The 20,259-nt window shown below is 47.2% G+C and overlaps 1 protein-coding gene across 1 annotated transcript; it reads left to right on the top strand.

Annotated features, from left to right (window-relative positions):
- The first annotated feature begins 2,488 nt into the window (after positions 1-2,488).
- On the top strand, positions 2,489-4,898 carry GPR6 (G protein-coupled receptor 6). Its single transcript, XM_002714903.5, has 2 exons — positions 2,489-2,690; positions 3,290-4,898. Exon 2 carries the CDS (start codon positions 3,309-3,311, stop codon positions 4,398-4,400), a length of 1,092 nt encoding a protein of 363 aa, XP_002714949.1. The 5' UTR covers positions 2,489-2,690; positions 3,290-3,308; the 3' UTR covers positions 4,401-4,898.
- Positions 4,899-20,259: the final 15,361 nt, after the last annotated feature.

The raw sequence follows: 20,259 nt of genomic DNA, 5'->3' as shown, positions 1-20,259 counted from the left end.
CTTAACTTATCACTATCTTTCAGGTCCAGAAACCAACACTGACTGACCATCGCTACGATGTCCCTTAGTTCAAATGTTCAAGAGACAGCAATCTGGCCACTTGTCCAGCAGATGTCTAATCTTGTCTATCTTTAAGTCAGGTGTCATCCTCCTCCCTTGTCAGGCTGGGGATGAAACTGTCACGTGGTTCACAGGCTGAGTGTTCCAGAAGGGCAGGAACTTGTGTAGGTTCTATGGGCAAAGCAGGCAATGGCAACAACATGCCTTTATCCTTTCCCAGCTTTAAAAAAAAGGATGTATTTATTTATTTATTTATTGAAAGGCAGGGTTACAGAGAGAGAGGAAAAGAAGAAGAGAGGGGCAGATCTTCCATCTGTTGGTTCACATTCCAAATGACTGCAATGGCTAGAGCTGGGCCAGACTGAAGCCAGAAACCAGGAACTCCATCCAGATCTCCACATGGGTGGCAGAGACCCAAGCACTTGGGCTATCTTCCACTTCTTTCCCAGGCACAGTATCAGGAAACTGGATGTAAAGCAGAGCACGCTGGTCTCAAACCAGTACCTCACATGGAATTCCAGCATCGCAAGCAGTAGCTTCAACAGCTGAGCCACAATGTCCAGCCTCTCCTTTTCCATATTCTACCTTCTAAGAGGTAGGTGAACTTGGAGGAAAAAGGGGAAGTTTCAAAGAATGTATTCCACTCACTCTCAGGACCTGGTCTAGCATGTGAGAGACTGGTGTGAGCTAAGACAGTCTACAAACCCTCCACCCTATTTACATGCGGGATTCCACATGCCCAGTCTTCCTCTAGAAACCACTGAGAAGTCCATTCCTGGCAGTAGTGAAAGCATGAGGACATCAACAAAGATCCTGTGGTGGGTTCAGTTTCAACCCCCCACTGTCAGCCACAAGTCAGAAAGGAGCATATTTAGACATTAAGGAGGAATCGAGTCATTTGGGAAGTTTTCAGTTAACACGCTATTGCGGCTTTGACAGCTCACTTGACAGCTCTGAAATAGCACTCTTGATTCTTGGATGACAGTCTTGTACTGAAACACAGCACGGTTCTTTTTAGAAACTCATAACTTCAGCCAAGTTTTGGGTTCATGAAAATGGTGGCACGTGAATTTTTTTTTAACTCCCCAAATGCAAAGATTGTGTGCTAACTCATTTTATGGTACCGCATCAGCAGCTGCCACAAAGAATTGAACTCTCCTGTGTACCTTTTCCCCTCTAGTCAAGTTCAGCTCTGCTGAGGCATGAACAGTCTGGGCAGGGGCCTCTTGTTTGAAGAGAGCAGCCCTGAGTGAGCCCTTTGGACAGTCTCAGTATCTGTTTCCTTCTTGTTGTGGTCTCTGGGGTGAGAGGAAAAGTAAAGGCACATGGGGGAAGAGGTTGCACCTATAATAAATGTCTATTTTCACTTCATTCAGACCTGGTGATCTTTGAAAACCATGGCTGTGGTCTCAGCACCAAACTCTCACTCTCATGTTCATGTGCAACCATTCCTTTCAGGGCTTTAGATGGAATCAATTGTTTTAGCTTTGCCCAAGTACAGTTACTGAAGATTCTAGCTGATTAGAAAAGGGAAAGAAGATGAGTGGGCTTGTATTTTCCTGACAAAACAAAACACCTTTAAACTACAAGGATGATTTAACTGGGCTGAAAATAAAACTCCTGCCTACTGATTTTTGCTGCAGCTGACTTACCACTATTTTCGTCCTGTAATTTGGTTTATAGGGTACTAATTAACTGGGCAAAGTCTGTCGCCAGGAAAGTAAATCGTATTTTGCAGTTTTCTTCTTTTTTAACAAGGCACAGAGCCGGTCTTTAATTAAAGAGCAAGGGCACACCATCCACTACTGAGACTGGGAAACCTTGGGCAGAGCGCCTCTTGAATTCTGCTGGGTAGAGTCCAAGAAAGAGCATGGCAGAGGAGAAATTGCACAGGTGGCCTCCAAAGAAACCAGAGAGTGTGTCCCTCAAACACGCACCCGTCCCCCTTTTTGTCCATCTTTTCTCTACTCCCACAGTCATTTCACCTGGGCTCTTCTCAACTGGCCATACTATAGCCACCCTGTCCAAGGGCGCATTTCTTTCCTTCCTTCGTTCCCATCCTTCAAGCAACTCTAACTTTTAAAGGAGCTCCTCTCTGGTCATTCCCCCCACCTCACCGCGCGGGCCTCGTCGTCCTTCCCCTCCTCCTCCTGGTCCCCCGGGGATCTTTGACCCTGGCTGTGTGGAGGACCGGCGCCACCAGCCCCTCACACTTATTCCCAACTCACGCTCTCGGCCCTCCCTCCTTTCTCCCTCACCGTTCTCTCTCCCTTATTCGTTTCCTGGAGGTTCTCCTCCCTCCTGGAACCCTCTGGGCCCCCTTGGGGGCGGGAAACGGGGAAGGCAGGCTGGACGAGCAGAGCAAGCGCCCGGCTCGCACCCGAGAACAGCGGCCTGACGTCACCGCGCCCTGCCTGTCAATCTCCGGCGGGCGCGCTGCTCGCGGCAGCCTCCGCCGCCCAGGACCGAGTCTCACTAGCGGCGGCGCCCGCATAGCTAACGCGCCCGCGCTCCCAGCTCGTCCGCCCGGCTACCGCCTGCAGCAACTGCTCTGTGTGCGCGGGGAGCGCAGCACGGCGCCCAGCCACGGTGCCCATGACCAGTGACCTGCTGGAGCCCTGACTGCCCAGGTGAGCTGCCGGCTCCTGGGGGGACTTGCAGTGGTTGGGGAGCGGAGGGGTGTAGGAGAGCCCGGGGACGGGTCTTCCCTGAGAAACGGAGCCAGGCTTGACTCCGCACCCAAACCCCACGGGCACACACCCCAACTTCTCCGCTCGCAAACTCCTTTCAAGGGTCTCTGTGCGCTCCGGGGCTCTCCGGGCGCCGCGATCTCAGAAATCCTCGCTTTCAGCACCAAGGACAGCGGCACCGCGCCCAGCCCTAGGGACTGCCCCGCTGTGCCGGCCGCGGCCCACCCTCACTGCTGACCGTCCCCTCCGGGAGTGCGGGAGTGCGGGAGTGCGTGTGCAGACACAAGCACACTGACGGACCATCCCGAGTGAGCGTGTGCGCGCAGTGTCCCTGTGCACATCTGTGCAAAAACTCTCAGGCCGTGCACTTCGTGCGCACTCACTCAACAGGTCTTTGCTTGCGGTTCGCACTTAACCGCTGCTTCCTGGATCTGCTCCGGGGTCCTGGGCTGGGCCAGATTCATATAGGGGACCTGCACACAGGAAGTTCTCTGACAGCCTCGGGGCGCCCCTGACCCTTCCCCTCCCTCTCTCTGCAGGGTGCAGCATCTGGCAGCGATGAACGCCAGCGCCGCCTCGCTCAACGAGTCCCAGGTGGTGGCGGTGGCGGCTGAGGGAGCGGCTGCTGCGGCCACTGTGGCAGGGGCGCCGGACGCCAGGGAATGGGGACCCCCTGTGGCGGCCGCGGCACTGGGAGGCGGCGCCGGCGCTAACGGGTCGCTGGAGCTGTCCTCGCAGCTGCAGGCGGGCCCGTCGGGACTGCTGCTGCCCGCGGTGAATCCATGGGACGTGCTGCTGTGCGTGTCGGGGACTGTGATCGCGGGCGAGAACGCGCTGGTGGTGGCGCTCATCGCGTCCACCCCGGCCCTGCGCACGCCCATGTTCGTGTTGGTGGGCAGCCTGGCTACCGCCGACTTGCTGGCGGGCTGTGGCCTCATCCTGCACTTCGTGTTCCAGTACTTGGTGCCCTCGGAGACTGTAAGCCTGCTCACCGTGGGCTTCCTCGTGGCCTCCTTTGCCGCCTCGGTGAGCAGCCTGCTGGCCATCACAGTGGACCGTTACCTGTCACTGTACAACGCGCTCACCTATTACTCGCGCCGGACCCTGTTAGGCGTGCACCTTCTGCTCGCCGCCACCTGGACGGTGTCCCTAGGCCTCGGGCTGCTGCCGGTGCTCGGCTGGAACTGCCTGGCAGAGCGTGCCGCCTGCAGCGTGGTGCGCCCGCTGACGCGCAGCCACGTGGCGCTGCTCTCCGCTGCCTTCTTTGCGGTCTTCGGGATCATGCTGCATCTGTACGTGCGCATCTGCCAGGTGGTGTGGCGCCACGCGCACCAGATCGCGCTGCAGCAACACTGTCTGGCGCCGCCCCACCTCGCTGCCACCAGAAAGGGCGTGGGCACGTTGGCCGTGGTGCTGGGCACTTTCGGCGCCAGCTGGCTGCCCTTCGCCATCTATTGCGTGGTGGGCAGCCACGAGGACCCGGCCATCTACACCTATGCCACCCTGCTGCCTGCCACCTACAACTCCATGATCAACCCCATCATCTATGCCTTCCGCAACCAGGAGATCCAGCGCGCCCTGTGGCTCCTGTTCTGTGGCTGTTTCCAGTCCAAAGTGCCCTTCCGCTCCAGGTCCCCCAGTGAGGTCTGAAGGGCTCCCCCAGTGTCTTCTCGCCAGCACCATGCCCCCAACAAGCCTGGCTTTGGTGAGCCTCTCCGTGCCTGCGGATGAACTCTGAGATTCCAGTGGTGTGAAACTGACATTGGAAAGAAAGAGGAAATAAACCCCAATGCAACAAACTCACAAGGACAAGGAAGCTTGTTGGCATTTTACATATACAGTGTATACATGTGTACATATATATACAAATATTTGTATCTTCTGAAGGTGTTGGGAATGTGGAGCTTCCAGGTCTGTGCAAAGCTAATGCAGAGATGTGGTTGTGTACTGAAATTGTACATCACATTTGTCAAATGAAGACATTCCAATACTGCTTAATTAATAGCACTTTATTTTAGCTGCTGAACTGCCAAAACAGTGTTGCCATTTTCAGGGCAGGGGAAAGGGAGCAAAAGGTGTATTTTTGTTGTATGTGATAGAATATTTTGCTGCAATGCATCAACAAATTACAACATATTTTGTACACAAATAAACATGTTATAAAAATATAATTTGGGGTCTGTGACTGGCTACAGAATTACTAGTTGAGAGCTGGGTTATGAGTGCATTTGCTCTAAGTTTATTATGTAACCCCACCCTTCTGAGAACAACTTAATGTAAAAAATCATATGCACTATTATGCATACATTTTCTCTGAGATGTCTAATTCAGATTATTGTAGTGGGCAGGAAGGGAATATATGTCCATGTAACTGTACTCAAAGAATTCTAAAGGGTTCTTAGTGTTATCTGTGCTAGTTGGTCCACTCCCTTGGCCACTGGGTTTGGAAGACAAGTTTCCAAGGATATATGAAACCATTCCTTCATATCACCACACGTGCACTTGTGAGCTGGCCCAGGATGATAAGAATTTTAAATGCTTAAAACACGCTGACTTAGTACATCGTTGCCAATCAAGTCTTGTAGCAAGATGTACTGCCTCATAAAGTGAATAAGCTCTTCCAATGCTGGAGTCCAAGATGCAAGTCTATACGTCATCACTTCATGAACTAAATGAAAGTTTGCCCAGCATCCCCTCTCAGGGCATTCTTGTCTTTGAAAGAGTGTCTTGAGGTTCTTAAGAACTGGATATTCCCATTCCATCGATGAGCACGCATGACGATTCCCCTCTTGCCCTTCTTTCAGAGTGAAGTGAGGATAAACAAGACAGCTCACGAGGGCATGGATGGGCATGCTCTGAGCCCACAAACACAAGCACAGTTCCAAGGCTGAAAATACAACCCATTACATTCTAGTAGGGAAGATGGCCCACATACAAATAAACAAACACATAATGCCATGCTAGGACAAAGGCTAATAAGGAGAATAAAGTGGGGTGAGGGGTGGCAAGCAGTAGAGGGTGCTCCTTCAGGTAGGGTGGTTAGGGAAGCTGTGTAACATTGAGGAGGAAATCTCGGTGAAGTGAGAGTGTGACACAGAAGAGAAAGTGGGGGCAAGAGCTTCATGGGTGAAGGGAGCAGTAAGTGCAATTACTCTAGGTGGGAGCAGACCTGGCAAGTTCAAGAAACAGTGAAGATCAGCATAGCTGGGGGCACAGCCAGCAAAGGGAAGGCAGGTCTGAAATTAATTAGGAGAGGGAGTTGGGACTGGATCATTTTGAGCTCTTTTTTTTTTTTTTGAAGATTTTATTTATTTATTTGAAAGGTAGAGTTACAGACAGAAAGAGAGGTTTTCCATCTACTAGGCTGATTTAAAACCAGAGGCCAGGAGCTTCTTTCGGGTCTCCCATGTGGCTGCAGGGGTCCAAGCATTTGGGCCATCTTCTACTGCTTTCTCAGGCCATAGCAGAGAGCTGGATCGGAAGTGCAGCAGCTGGGACTCAAACCAGCACCCATATGGGATGCTGGCACTGCATGTGGAGGCTTAGCCTACTATGCCACAGTGCTGGGCCCCATTTCAAACCTTTAGTTTCTGTAGGGACTTGGACTTTCACTCTGAGTGATGAGGAAATGATATGATCTGATTTACACTTTAAGACTCATCCTGACTGTTCTACTGAAAATCGTCTCCAGTAGGGCCAGAGTGAGGACAGGAGATCAGGCATGAAACCACTGTCCTCATGAGAAATGACAGCTGCTTCAAGGTCAGTGGCAGTGGTGGGGATGGTGAGAAGGGCTAGGCCAGATGTTTGGTCAAACCTTATTCTGGGTGTTTCTTTGAGGATGTTTTTGACCGAGGTTTAAATGGAAAGACTTGGAATAGAGCTGCTTGCCCACCCTAGTGTGGCTGGGCCTTGTCCAGTCAGCTGAAGGCCTGAAGGGAACAGAAGGTCTGGTAGGAGGTCGCTCCCCGACAGACTACCTTCAGACTCCACGAGCAGCACCGGCTCTTCCTATGTCTATAGCTGGTGACCTGGAATGGAAACTGCAGCATCCACTCTGGGTCTCCGGCCCGCCAGGGCATGCTGCAGGGTTTGGCCTTGCCAATCTCCATAATTCCTTGCTATAAATTCCTTCACCCGCACACACAGATGCACCTGCACAGCCTGTTGGTAGGATGTGCACACACACACACACACACACGCATTTGGTTTTGTTTCTCTGGAGAACCTCAATTAGCATAGGAAAAGTGGGGTACTTTAAAAAGTTCGTTTGAGGCACCTAAATGGAGAGCTCATACGGGCAATGTATCATTTATATGTTTCACCGACCCTTGCATAGCACTTAGCAATGCCACATGGCTGCTCTATGCACTTTACAAATATTAGCTCATTTCATCACCATAACAATCCTCAATGAGTCAGGGCCCAGAAGGAAATCAGTGGCCCATTTAATTCGGAGACTGGGGAGACTAGCGTAAAGGGACTACCTGTAAAAGTGGGAAGGCTTAGCCAGAGCCAGCATCAGCCAGGTTGCCAGAAGAGGCAAGGGGGAGGGCGATCACTGGGAACAGGAGTCAGGGCTGTGGGGCTGGTTATATGGAAGTGAAAGCAACCTGAGCTGACTTACACCTTAACACCCAGCAAGAGTTGTGGCCATTAGCAGAGGGAGGCAGCCACTACCAATTTGTGGTCTGGCAGGGGAAGAGCTGGTGGCATAAATTACTGAACACCCTCCCCTCCCTTCCTGTTGGTACATCTCATTAACTAAATCAGAAGCCAGAGAGCAAGGTGACTCTTTGATGAAATCCACGAAAGACCAGCTTTCCTGGCAACTGAGCAGGTGGAGAAGGGCGAAAGGTGGGTGTGCCGGTACAAGCAGACAACACCCAGCACTAATTTTACAAGCTAAAGACTATTATGAACCCCTCTTTATGGGTGAGGGAACAGAAGCACAAAGAGGTGGGCTATCCAAAACTGCAGTTCAGGAGACAGATCTAATCTGGACAAATGAATTAGGGAATTATTGAACTCTGAGCATAGGTGGCACAAAGACATGGATCTGGATGGCATCACCTTGGGAGATACTTGTAGACAGAGATGAGAAGAGGACCAGGGACTGAGCCCCAGGACAATGAGGTGTTTAGAAATCAAGGAGACAAGAAAAATCAAGCAGAGGAGAAGGAGAGTGGTAAGAAAAATAGGAGTAAATCAAGAAAATGCAGTGTCTCAAAATAAAAAAGAAAAATGTGTTTGAGGGAAAGGAGTGGGCAGTGGGTCTTGTGGTTAGGACACCATTTGGGATGCCATGTCCCATAATACGTCCATATCAGAGTCCCTGGGTTTGAGTCCCAGTTCCACTCCTGACTCCAGCTTCCTGCCGTTGTGCACCCTGGGAGGCAGCAGTAATGGTTCCTGCCATCCATGTGAAAGACTGGGTGAGTTCCCAGCACCCAGCCCAGTCCAAGCTGCTATGGGCATTTGGAGAGTAAACCAAATGGGTGGGAGTTCCCTTCTCTCTCTCTCTTTTTCTCTCTCCCCTCTTCTCAAATAAATAAACACTTTTAAGTGTTGCTGAGACAGTAAGTAAAATGAGGACTTAAAAGTGACTAGAGGTTTTGAAAAGTAAGCATCCTTGGTGAGCATGATAAAAGAAGCTTCAGGAACGGGAGTGAGGAAGAAAGCATGACTGAGGAAGATACGAGAGAAAACGCACGAGCTATCTGGTCTTGCCGCTCATAGCAGAACCATGACCTTTACGAGATGACAAAACACACCCTTCCCAATAGAGGTACACTTCCACAGCGTCTGTAAATTTAGACCCGTGAAGATCACGTCGTTGCTCATTCATCAAATTAAAAGCCTCTAAAGAACTCGCCTTCACAGCCTCTTCAGCATCCACAGGTCCTGTCCACGTCTGGAACGTATTCTGGACTAAAATACAAAAGCTCTGGCTGTCAGTTCCCCGAATGTGGTGGAACAGCAATACAATTTCAGAGATGGAACAAAGATGTCAACGTTTTTATATATTTTATAATTACAGAGAAAACTGTCTTGCAGTCAGAACAATAAGAAAGGTCTAGTGTTAGAATAATGAGACACAGGCCACAGATCTGACTTTAATGTACTGGGTATTAATATTCGATATCAGCCCCAGCCCTAATCAAAATGTGTGTGAGAGCCAAGAATAAGAAGAAACTAAACAAGCAGGCTGTTGACAACCCTGTCTTACACAGTTGGCCAACCTGAGTAACGTCGATAGGTGTTTAACATTAACCAATCTGGTGATGTAAGAATATAAACCCGTGGCTAGATCTTGAAACATTTCCATAGCTGAATGTCACACATTCATTTAACCTACTGAATGGTGAACATTTCCCAATGCCAGACTCTAGACTCTTTGCAAGAAACATACAGGTTTTGAGAAAGCAAAGCTTCACTCAAACAACCGACTGCCTCCCCACAATGACATCTTTTATTTAACACACTTAAAACCTGGCCACTGACCTTTACTGCCCAACGTGTTCATTATTCCTTATTTACTATCTGAGTTAATGGCAATTTCTAGCTGATCAAGCCACAAACCCTGGAATTGCACTCACTCCTCTGGTTTTTTCTCATACCACACACCCAACGTACCAGCAAAGCCTTTACCTTCAAAATATGCCCTGAATCCTAACCCTTGGCGCCATCACTATCATTACACCTCTCCTAAGTTTCTGCAGTGACCTCTTGCCTGCTCTCCTGGCTTTGGCTCTTGTGCGTTTCCATCTGTCACCTACACAGTGGCTCACCGTTGCACAGCTGCCTCCTCAACTGTGACTCTTCAGAGCAAGGCGTGGGCCTGTCAGGTGCATAGATGGTCTCCAAAGGACAAACTTGGGGAAGGGCTACACAGACCCTGGAAACTGACCTTGAGCAAGAAATTCTGGGGTCCTGGGCCCTGCTGCCTAGTGTAGACGTGAGAGAATCAATTCTTTACCCCAAGAGAAGAGGCACAGCTAGAAGAGGCCTATAAAAGGGGCCTCTGATGCCTGAGGCCCAGGCTGGACATGGGCAGCATGCTAGGTTCTTATTACAGCACTGACAAATACAATGAAGAGGGACGTAAGCTCAAAAAACATGCATTGACTCTCTTACAGTTGTGGGGGTTAGAAGTCTCAAATCAATCTCCCTCGGCCTAACTCAAGATGCCAGCCAGGCTGTATTTCTCCCAGAGGGTCTCCAGGGAAAATCTGTATGTTTGCCTTTTTCCAACTCTTAGAGTTGCATTCCTTGGTTCATGGCCTCGTCCTTCATGTTTGAGGCAGGCAGTATAACATCTTACATCAGTGTTTTTTTTTAAAGATTTATTTATTTATTTGAAAGTCAGAGTTACAGAGAGAGAGAGGGAGAGACGAAAAGAGAGATCTTCCATTCACTGGGCTCACTGTGTAGATGGCTGCAATGTTCCAGGCTGGACTAGGCCCAAACCATGAGCCAGGAGCTTCTTCCTGCTCTCCCACATTGGGGCAGAGGCCCAAACACTTGGGCCAGCTTCTGCTGAGTTTCCTAGGCCATTAGCAGGAACCAGGATGGGGAGCAGAGCATCAAGGACATGAACTGGCACCCCTATGGGATGCCGGCATCACAGGTGGCAGTTTTACCTGCTATACAACATTGCCAGGCCCACATTTTTTTTCTGTAGCCAAATCTTCCTGTGCCTCCTTCTCATGAGAACCCTTGTGATTACATTTAGGGCCTGCCCTGATGATCCCCAAAGTCCCTTTGCCATGTACAGTAACAGACACAGTTCGGAGAGCAGTACTAATGAAAAAGGCAACAAAAGTATACACTGGGTTGGAAAGGATCCCACAGGAAGGTCAGGAAAATATTGTGGAATCTGAGCCTAGAACAAAAAATCTGCAAGGCAAAGGGCATTGAAAGGGGGGGTTGCAGACTGAGAGGACAACATGAAACACAGAAGCACAGCCCATTTGGAGAAATGTAGGCCTTCCAGTGTGGCTGGGGTGTGTAAGATGTAGGCCCAGAGGAGATACCACAACAGTTGAGTCTGGGGAGGCAGCAAGATGCAGTTCTCAAAGATGGACGGCAGATGGTAATCCAGGATGAGAGGTGAGCTCAACCTGCCCAACTCAGCAGGGTAGAGGAGAGGAGATAGACTCAAGATATCAGAGGACTCAAGTAGAGGGTCTCCAACTAAGTGAGCAAGTGTTGGGTTGAGCAACAGTATAAACCAGAGTGTTAAACTGTGGATTCAGTGAGATAGGATAATAGGACAGGGGCAAATTTGAGGAAGATGGTGATAAAACAAGTTTTCCATGCGTTATATTACACGATCTGTGGGATATCAAGGTGGAGGCAATTGGCTCATGAATTTGGAGTTCACAAGGATGACTAAAATGGAAGCATAATTTCTGTTGTCACTGACCTTGCAGTGGAAAAGTCATAGGAGGGAAGGGGACCAGGCCAAGGTCAGAGTCTGGGGTGCAGAGCACACGAGAGTGCAAGGAAGCAAAGTAAAAGAGAAATGGAAACCTAGCAGTGGTGCCCAGCAGAGACCCTAGAAAGCCAGGAGGAGAAAAAGGTCTAAGAAGGGAATGATTAAGGCTGCCAGGAGGTCTAGTGGGACAGAGTCTGAGAAGAATCAGATTTGGGAATGTGGCAGGCAGTGGTGACCTGATTGAAAGTAGCTTTGATGGGCAGAGGAGGAGATTCATAGGGGATTGAGGAGAAAATGGGAATATTCCTATATTTTTTCAATATTTAGCTTTAAAATGGAAGCAGGTGGAGTGATTGCTAGAGGGCTATACAGAGTCACAAGATAGTCTTTGTTTTGTTTGGGTAAGAATTGAATATAGTAGGCTGAGGGGAAGTGGCTGCATAGTTGGAAAATATGAAGCTGGGGGGGAGGAAAAGGTGCCAGAGTGAGGCTTGGCAGGAGGAGGATGGGGTCCAGGGCAGCGTCAGGAGGAGGTGGGGCACCGCTCCCCTGCTGTGACACGAGGCAATGTGGGAATAATTGGTACTGATAGATCTAAGTTTATAGGCAGTGGGAGGAAGTTCACAGAGTTCCTACCTGACAACCCCGATCTGTCTGAGGGAGGAGTGCCAGTTAAGAGACTATTACACAAGGATCAAGAGCCCAAGTTGGTGACTTTTGGAACAAAGCTGCATTCTCGAGCGATGTTTACTCATTTCAGCAAAGCTAAAGGTCAGACTATACGAAGCACGGCAAGGATGTGGAGAAGTTAGAATTCTCATACAAACAGGAAAATATGCTGGTGACTTCTTTAAAAGTTAGATACACTCGTACCACACAACCTAGCTCTTCTACTACCAAGCATTTATCCAAGATAGATAAATGAAAAACTAGGTCCACAGAGTCCACGGGGTAGGCCTGTGGTGCAGTGGGCCAGGCTGCCACTTGGTGGAAGCACCACTGGCCACCCTAGTCCTGGATTTACCAGTTTCCACCCACTGCTCTCCTTGACCTCTCAGCAGACTCCACATTTAATCACCTCTTTCTTAAAACCTTTTCTCCTCCTGGATTTCCAAGGTTTCTGCTAGACACACCTCCTTGGTTTCCAATTCTCTCTCTCTCTCTCTCTCTCTCTCTCTCTCTCTCTCTCTTTTGACAGGCAGAGTTAGACAGTGAGAGAGAGAGACAGAGAGAAAGGTCTTCCTTCAGTTGGTTCACCCCGCAAATGGCCGCTATGGCCGGAGTGCTGTGCTGATCTGAAGCCAGGAGCCAGATGCTTCCTCCTGGTCTCCCATGTGGGTGCAGGCCCAAGCACTTGGACCATCCTCCACTGCCTTCCTGGGCCACAGCAGAGAGCTGGACTGGAAGAGGAGCAACCGGGACAGAACCGGCTCCTCAACCTGGACTAGAACCTGGAGTGTCGGCGCCACAGGCAGAGGATTAGCCCAGTGAGCTGTGGTGCCAGCCTCAAATTCTTTTTTACCTCCCTTCTTTGTACTCCCATATGCTGCTGTGCCCAGATCCTGACCTTGGTCTGTTTGCATTCCCTCCTATAACTTGCTCTGCCTTCTAAATAAATAAAAATAAACAAACATCTAGAAATAAAGATTTGTGTGTGAATGTTCATAGCAGCTTTCTTTGTAATAGCCCCAAACTGGAAACAACTCAAATATCCATCAATGGGTGAGTGAATAAACAGGATATGGCACATCTGTATAGCAGAATGCTACTCAGAAATTTAAAGGAATGACCTGTTGATATATACAAAATGGATGAGTCTCCAGGTAATTATTCTGAGTGAAAAAAGCCAGACAGAAAAAAAAGAATAGTGTAAGAACCTCTTTATCTGAAATTCTTAAAGGTGTACAGTGACACAAATCCGGTCATTGGGTGGGTTTGGGGGAGTCAGAATGGGAGAAAGGAAAGAATTGAAAAGAGGAACTTTTGGAGTGTGGGTATACTCCTTATATTATTTTTTTTTAACTTTTATTTAATGAATATAAATTTCCAAAGTACAGCTTATGGATTACAATGGCTCCCCCCCCATAACTTCCCTCCCACCCGCAACCCTCCCCTCTCCCGCTCCCTCTCCCCTTCCATTCACATTGATTCATTTTCAGTTCTCTTTATATACAGAAGATCAGCTTAGCATATAAGTGAAGATTTCAACAGTTTGCACCCACACAGAAACACAAAGTGTAAAATGCTGTTTGAGTACTCGTTATAGCATTAATTCACACTGTACAGCACACTAAGGACAGAGATCCTACTTAATTGTAATGTTAGTTTCATTGACAGATGCACACAAGTGTACTTCCAAAATTTTATGGAAAATGGAATTAAAAGATAAATTGATTTTGATGCAAAAAAATCTGAAATCCATGCACATGAAGGATTTCAAAAAATTCATTAAAATGAAATAACTTATGCATAGGTTTGAAAATTCTTTTGCACCAAAATTAACATCTTTTAATTCCATTTCCCACAAATGTTTGGAAGTGCTTTTGCATATCAAAAGTCATCAAACCTGTATTTTTTAAAAAAAAGATTTATTTGTTTGAAAGGTAGAGTATCAGAAATACAGGAGGAGAGGGAGGGAAAGAGGAAGGGAGGAAGATAAGGAGGGAGGGAGAGAGGAGAAAGAGGGATAGGGAGAAGAAAGGAGAGACACACTCAGAAAGAGAGAGACAGAGACAGAGATACAGAGAGAGACAGAGAGATCTATCTTCTATCCACTGGCTCTCTCTCAAAATGGCCACAACAGCCAGAACTGGGGCAGACTGAAGCCAGGAGCCAGGGACTCCACATCAGTCCACACTGGGCCATCTGATGCTGCCTTCTCTGGCATGTTAGCTGGTAGCTGAATAGGAAGAGGAACAGTCAGACTCAAACCAGAACTCCAATATGGGATGCCAGCATTGCAACCAGAGGCTTAACCTGCTTCACCCTAATGCCAGCCCCATCAAAATGTACACTTTAAATATGTACTCTTCAGGCTGGGTATTTGGCACAGTGGTTAAGATGCCACTTGGGATGCCTGCATCCCAGAGCTGAGTGTCTGGGTTCAAGTCATGGCTCCATTTCTGACCCAGCCTCCTGCTAACGTGCATCCTGAGAGCTGGTAGGTAATGCCTCAAGTACTGGGTATCTGCCCTCCATGTGGGAGACCTGAATCGAGTTCTAGGCTCCTGACTTCAGCTTGATGCAGCCCAGGCTGTTGTGGGCATTTGGGGAGTGAACCAGCAGATGGAAGATCTCTCTCTCTCTTTCAATCAAATAAGTAAATAATTTTTTAAAAAAATATGTAGTGCTCATCATGTATCAAGTATCCCTCAGTGAAGTTAAAATAAATAAACTGAAGCCAGAGAACACAGCATGGTTTAATAGCATATAATCTTAAGAACACAATATGACAATAAAATACAAAATCCTAATATGGTGTGGTTTATTAGCCAGAATGTACTGTTATCCTGCAGCAATAAATAACCCTGAAATCATGGTGGCTTAAACAAAAAGAAACTTGTACAGTATTAATTTCAATACCTTGGCTACTTCCCAAGGCAACCAATCCCTATGCAGCAGCTTAGCCATCCATTCTCTGGCTCCCCCCCGCCCCCCACCACATGAGGCTTTTTCTGTAATCACTGGGGCAGGGAAGAGAGCAGCACTGCATTCTGTTCTCCATTGTTCCTCTGAAAGTTGGGAAGGATTTCAGAACCATGGTCAGCTCCTTTGGCTCTCTAGCCCCCTTCTCAAGTCTGTGAGGCTCTCCCCTTTGCAGTTCCTTTCTTCCCTCTCCTTTCTTGGCAGCTTCTCTCTTTGCATTTTATGTCACTGAATGTTGTGCCTGTAGGGCCAGCATTGGTTTATCCTATGTTCTGCTGGAGAGCAGTCCAGACACTTGGCACCTTCTCACGTCTTCTCACCTGAGGCTCTCACCAATTTGTTTAATCATAATTTAATTTCTGCTTATGTTCAGACTCTCAATCCCTGACATTGTGGAAAGTGCTGGGAATGGAGCAGTGAACAAACACAGAGGATTTGGTCAATTCCCTAGGACATATTGGTTCCCAGGCTTTGGCACAGGGGAGGTCTCATCATGTACCTTCACTCAAACTCTGTTCAGTCAACTCCCATGCCTCTGTTCCTATTTCTCCCATGTCTATGCTGGTAAGGGATAGACCAGGGCTCTGACAATCCCCTCTGTAGATTCCATTAGCAGGCAAAGACTCCTATCCTAAACTGCACCCCGTCCTTCAGAATCATTGGTGCATCTTTGAGGTGAAGGGTATGAGATAGGGCAGGGACCCTGGACACCAGACCCAATCTAATGCTTTGCAGGAGCCAGGTTTGTACAGTAAAGATCAGGAAGGAAATGATTTCAGCTCATAGGTAGCTGCTACCCAGTAAATCAGACTAACACCTTAATCCTGGCTCTCTCCTAGGTGGTATATGTGACCTTAGACAAGGCCCTTCATCTCTTTGGGCTTCTATGTATTCATTATCAAAATGAGAGGTTTAGACTGAGATGAGTTCTGAGTTCACTTTTTAAAAAAAATTATTTTATTTATTTATTTGAGAGGTAGAGTTATAGACAGAGAGAGAGAGAGAGAGAGAGAGAGAGAGAGGCCTTCCATCTGCTGGTTCACTCCCCAAACAGCCATAATGGTCGGAGCTGGGCCCATCTGAAGCCAAGAGCCAAGAGCTTCTTCTGGGTCTCCCACATGGGTGTAGGGGCCCAAGGACTTAGGCCATCTTCTACTGCCTTCCCAGGCCATAGCAGAGAGCTAGATCGGAAGAGGAGCAACTGGGACACAAACAGGCACACATATGAGATGCCATTGCCACAGGCAGTGGCTTAGCCTTCTACCCCACAGCTCTGGCCCCCTGAGTTCACTTTTAAACCTGTCACTTTTCTGAGCTTTTGACTGGCCAACGTCTATCTTTGATAGAACAGAGAGATTCTCCATTTTCTGAGAGTGGCTTATTCCTCAGATGTCAGGGGGCCTCACTTAAGCATCATTAGGTGAGGTTCATCATATTCAGAGGCTGCTTCTGCTCTCTGGCTTTGACTAAAGCTGAAATGCCTTGAAATGTGGTGGAAATTTTCATGTTCTAGCAGTTCCCTCAGTTTAAAGAATCAACCAGACTGGAGAAAACTATGAAAAGCAAAGAATTGACCTATTCTTGTTAGCTCCTCTGTATCAACCCTTGATAGCTCCCTATTGTCATTAAAATAAAGTTGAGTTCCTTGATATGAGCAGAAAAAAAAAAGTCATAATCTGATCCCCACCAGCTTCTTCCCATCAATGTCCTCTCCCCGACAATGTTTGAAGGCCTTCACTTTTTGAATATGCTGACTTTCAACTGTCTCCCAGGATTTGTCTGCACCGTTATCTCAAGTCTTACACATTCATGTCTCAATTCCTCTATGCATTCCATGTGGTGATTCAAATGCAAATCTTTGCTTCCAGGCTCATTCTTCAGATTCAGGTCCTAGCTTACCTGTTCCCCTATTTTAGGTGAGATGAGGTGTTCTTCAAGCATCCAGCCTGGTACTCTTAACTCTTTTTGGTAAGTATTTCTCTAAATTGTCTTCTTGCTAGGCTGCTTGCTGCAAGGGGATGTGTCCTTCTTGTCACTCCTGTATCTCAAGGCATATGACAAACCTGGCATATAAAACATAGACAAAATATACATGTCAAACAAGGTTTAAAGAGGGTTTTATTCCTTTTCTTGATGAGAGATACCTTTTTTATTTGGGCTATAATCACAATTGATATAAAAGTCTCAAAAATGCTCTAGTTGATAATTTTTGCTAAAATTTTAGTTGATAATTTTATCTAAACTTCTAAGTGATGGAGAGTTGCCCAGTGGAGTTTGTAGGGCTGCAGAAGGGGTTCCAGACCATTCTCGTGGTTGGAATAATAATGCCATTAGATACTGGCAGCATGTAACAGCTCAGGGAGGTAGCTCAGCTGAAGAAATAGCCAATTAAACATGAAAAAATGATAGGATGTCATTCTTTTTCTTGGCTGAATATTATTCTATATGTGTACATGTATCAAATCATTCCACTGAATCCTAACAAATGTACAATTAAAATATTTCAATGTGAAGAGGGTCTGGCAACAGAGAGCAGGCAACTGAGCAGAGGGGGAGTCAGCTGAGACCACGACCAGAGGCAAAGCTGGGAAGGACAGTGGGAAGGCCAAATCCTAGGCAGTGTCTCACTCACAGAGGGTTGTGACAGCTTCCTGTGGGCTGCATCCACAGACACTCCAAGACCCGCACCGTGAGCCGTGGATGTGTGGGTGGCAGTGCTGCTTGTTCAGTGCTGTGATTCTGGAACCTCTTTCTGTTGAGGTCCTGGAGCTGGTGGGTGATGCTTCCAAGGATCTAAAAGGAAAGCACATTACTCCATGTTGCTTGCAGCATGCAATCCATGGTGAGGAAGAATTGGATTCTCTTACCAAGGCTAGCACAGCTAGGGGCAGAGTGACTCCTCACATCCACAAGTCTCAGATTGGAAGGGAGGGATAGCAGAACACGGCACAGAGGATGTTTGACCCAGCCATCTTCTGCCATCTTCTGCCATTGCACCCTAACAGAGACAAAGATGTAATGAGAATATGTGAAATTTTTAAAAATCAGTTAAATGGACAAGCACAGACAATTACTACAGACATGACAAAAGCAACATTTGTCCTTTCTTTGACTCAGAAGTTTGATGAAAGAAGCTTTCTCTGTGGTGACAGTTGTGTTGATTGGCAAGGCTTTGCTTACATGTTTTTTTAAAATATGGAACGGATAAACCATGTGAAAAATAATTTGTTTCAAAACTCTTCTATTCATGATGTATTGGGAATATTATTCTTACATTTGGAAATTTTCTATATCTCAAATTCTTTTTTTTTTTTTTTTTTTTTTTTTTTTTTTGACAGGCAGAGTGGACAGTGAGAGAGAGACAGAGAGAGAAAGGTCTTCCTTTGCCGCTGGTTCACCCTCCAATGGCCGCCGCTGCAGCCGGCGCACCGCGCTGATCCTGGCAGGAGCCAGGAGCCAGGTGCTTTTTCCTGGTCTCCCATGGGGTGCAGGGCCCAAGCACCTGGGCCATCCTCCACTGCACTCCCTGGCCATAGCAGAGAGCTGGCCTGGAAGAGGGGCAACCGGGACAGAATCCGGCGCCCCAACCGGGACTAGAACCTGGTGTGCCGGCGCCGCAAGGTGGAGGATTAGCCTATTGAGCCACGGCGCCGGCTTATATCTCAAATTCTAAATACAGAATAATCTTAAAACAGAGAGTGGGGGCCTTGTCATGGTGTAGGAAATTGGGCCACCACCTGAGACACTGGCATCCCATATGGATGGCACTTCAAGACCTGGCTGCTCTACTTCTGGTCCAGCTCCCTGCTAATGTACCTGGGAAAGCAGTATAAGATGGCCCAAGTGCAGGAGACCCTACACCCATGTGGGAGACCCAGAAGAAGCTCCTGGCTCCTGGCTTCAGATCAGCCAGCTCTGGCCATTGTGGACATTTCGGGAGTGAACCAGCAGATGGACGATCTCTCTCTGTCTCTCCTCTTCTCTCCCTGTAATTCTGCCTTCCAAATAAATTTTCTTAAATATCTTTTTAAAAAACCAGAAATTGGAAATATAGTTTTATCATGATTTGATCCTGTGTTATATTGAGTTTTAGGCCACATCAATTTGTAGTATGCACAATTAATTTATGTATCTCTAAGAAAAAATCTGCCAATTAAACAAAGATGTGCCATCAGTTATGAAACACATACCAATTTCAGAGGTGTTAGAATATGGAAAAATGTACATTTAAGACTGAAAATGAGCAGTGGAATTATTTGAATTCTTTTCCAAGCACTTATCATATGCAGGTTTGTACAAAATGTTTCACTGAACAAGAAATTTTATTAGCACCACTTCATAGATGTGGAGTGTAAGGATCACAGAAATTATTCAGTTTGTCAAAAACATTCAAGTAGTAGAAAGAAAATGGCAGAGTTAGGATTCACACTTAGATCTGGCTGGCTCCAGAGCCCATAATCTTTCCTGAAGTTGACATTAAATTGATCAAACTTTTCTACTTTTGACTTCAAATTCCAATATTTAATGGTCTTTTATTGATATGGTAGGATTTAGCAATTTCTACAATCTTTAGAAAAGTAATTCCAGGCCGGCGCCGCGGCTCACTAGGCTAATCTTCTGCCCTGTGGCGCCGGCACACCGGGTTCTAGTCCCGGTCGGGGTGCCGGATTCTGTCCCGGTTGCCCCTCTTCCAGGCTAGCTCTCTGCTGTGGCCAGGGAGTGCAGTGGAGGATGGCCCAAGTCACAGTTTCTAACTTAGTTTTAAAAGATTTACGTTAATATACTAGTTAATCATCCATCAGAAAATTTTACTTTTCTGCCTGGAAATGTTCCTTAAAGAAGGAACTTTTAAAATGTTTTACAGTACAATACTATCAAAACAAAAGTTATTGTTAAAAGCGTATTTTATTGCAGAAGTTCCCATAAATACAAAGAAATAAACAGAATAGTATAACGAAAATATGTGAAGAGAGACTTTCAACTTCTAACCAAAGAATGCATTAAATCCCTCTCACTGTGGTCTCCTGACTCATTAGCTGAAGTGAATTTTCAATTGCCTACAACCCCAGGATAGCAGGACACCACCTCCCCCCAGCATCCTCCAGTGCTCTCAAGCCACTACACACAACCCTGGGAAAATTCCAGAGTCTCAGAGTCAGGGATCAGCCCATGGGCCAGCTGGGAAGTCTGAGAGATACACTTGTTACTACAGGTTCTAATAATTCACACAGATATGCAGTAGAGACCGAGCAAAATGCCTTTTAAATGTGATTACCATATAAGAGACACTGAAACTAATCTGACATTTTCAGAGGCAGCTACTGTAACTGAAGAAGTCTTTCTTGTCACAGCGATTAGAAATACAATTTGGGATTGAACTCACTTTTGCTAAAACAAAATGTCCAGTACCTATATCAAAATAGT

The sequence above is a fragment of the Oryctolagus cuniculus genome, chromosome 5, assembly GCF_964237555.1.
Source record: "Oryctolagus cuniculus chromosome 5, mOryCun1.1, whole genome shotgun sequence".
NCBI classification, from domain to species: domain Eukaryota; kingdom Metazoa; phylum Chordata; class Mammalia; order Lagomorpha; family Leporidae; genus Oryctolagus; species Oryctolagus cuniculus.
Note: the sequence above shows the minus strand (reverse complement) of the source record. Positions and strands in the feature narration are given on the sequence as shown.

Excerpts from the sequence above, each read along its gene's own strand:
- GPR6 (XM_002714903.5), top strand. The coding sequence starts at position 3,309 with ATGAACGCCAGCGCCGCCTCGCTCAACGAGTCCCAGGTGGTGGCGGTG.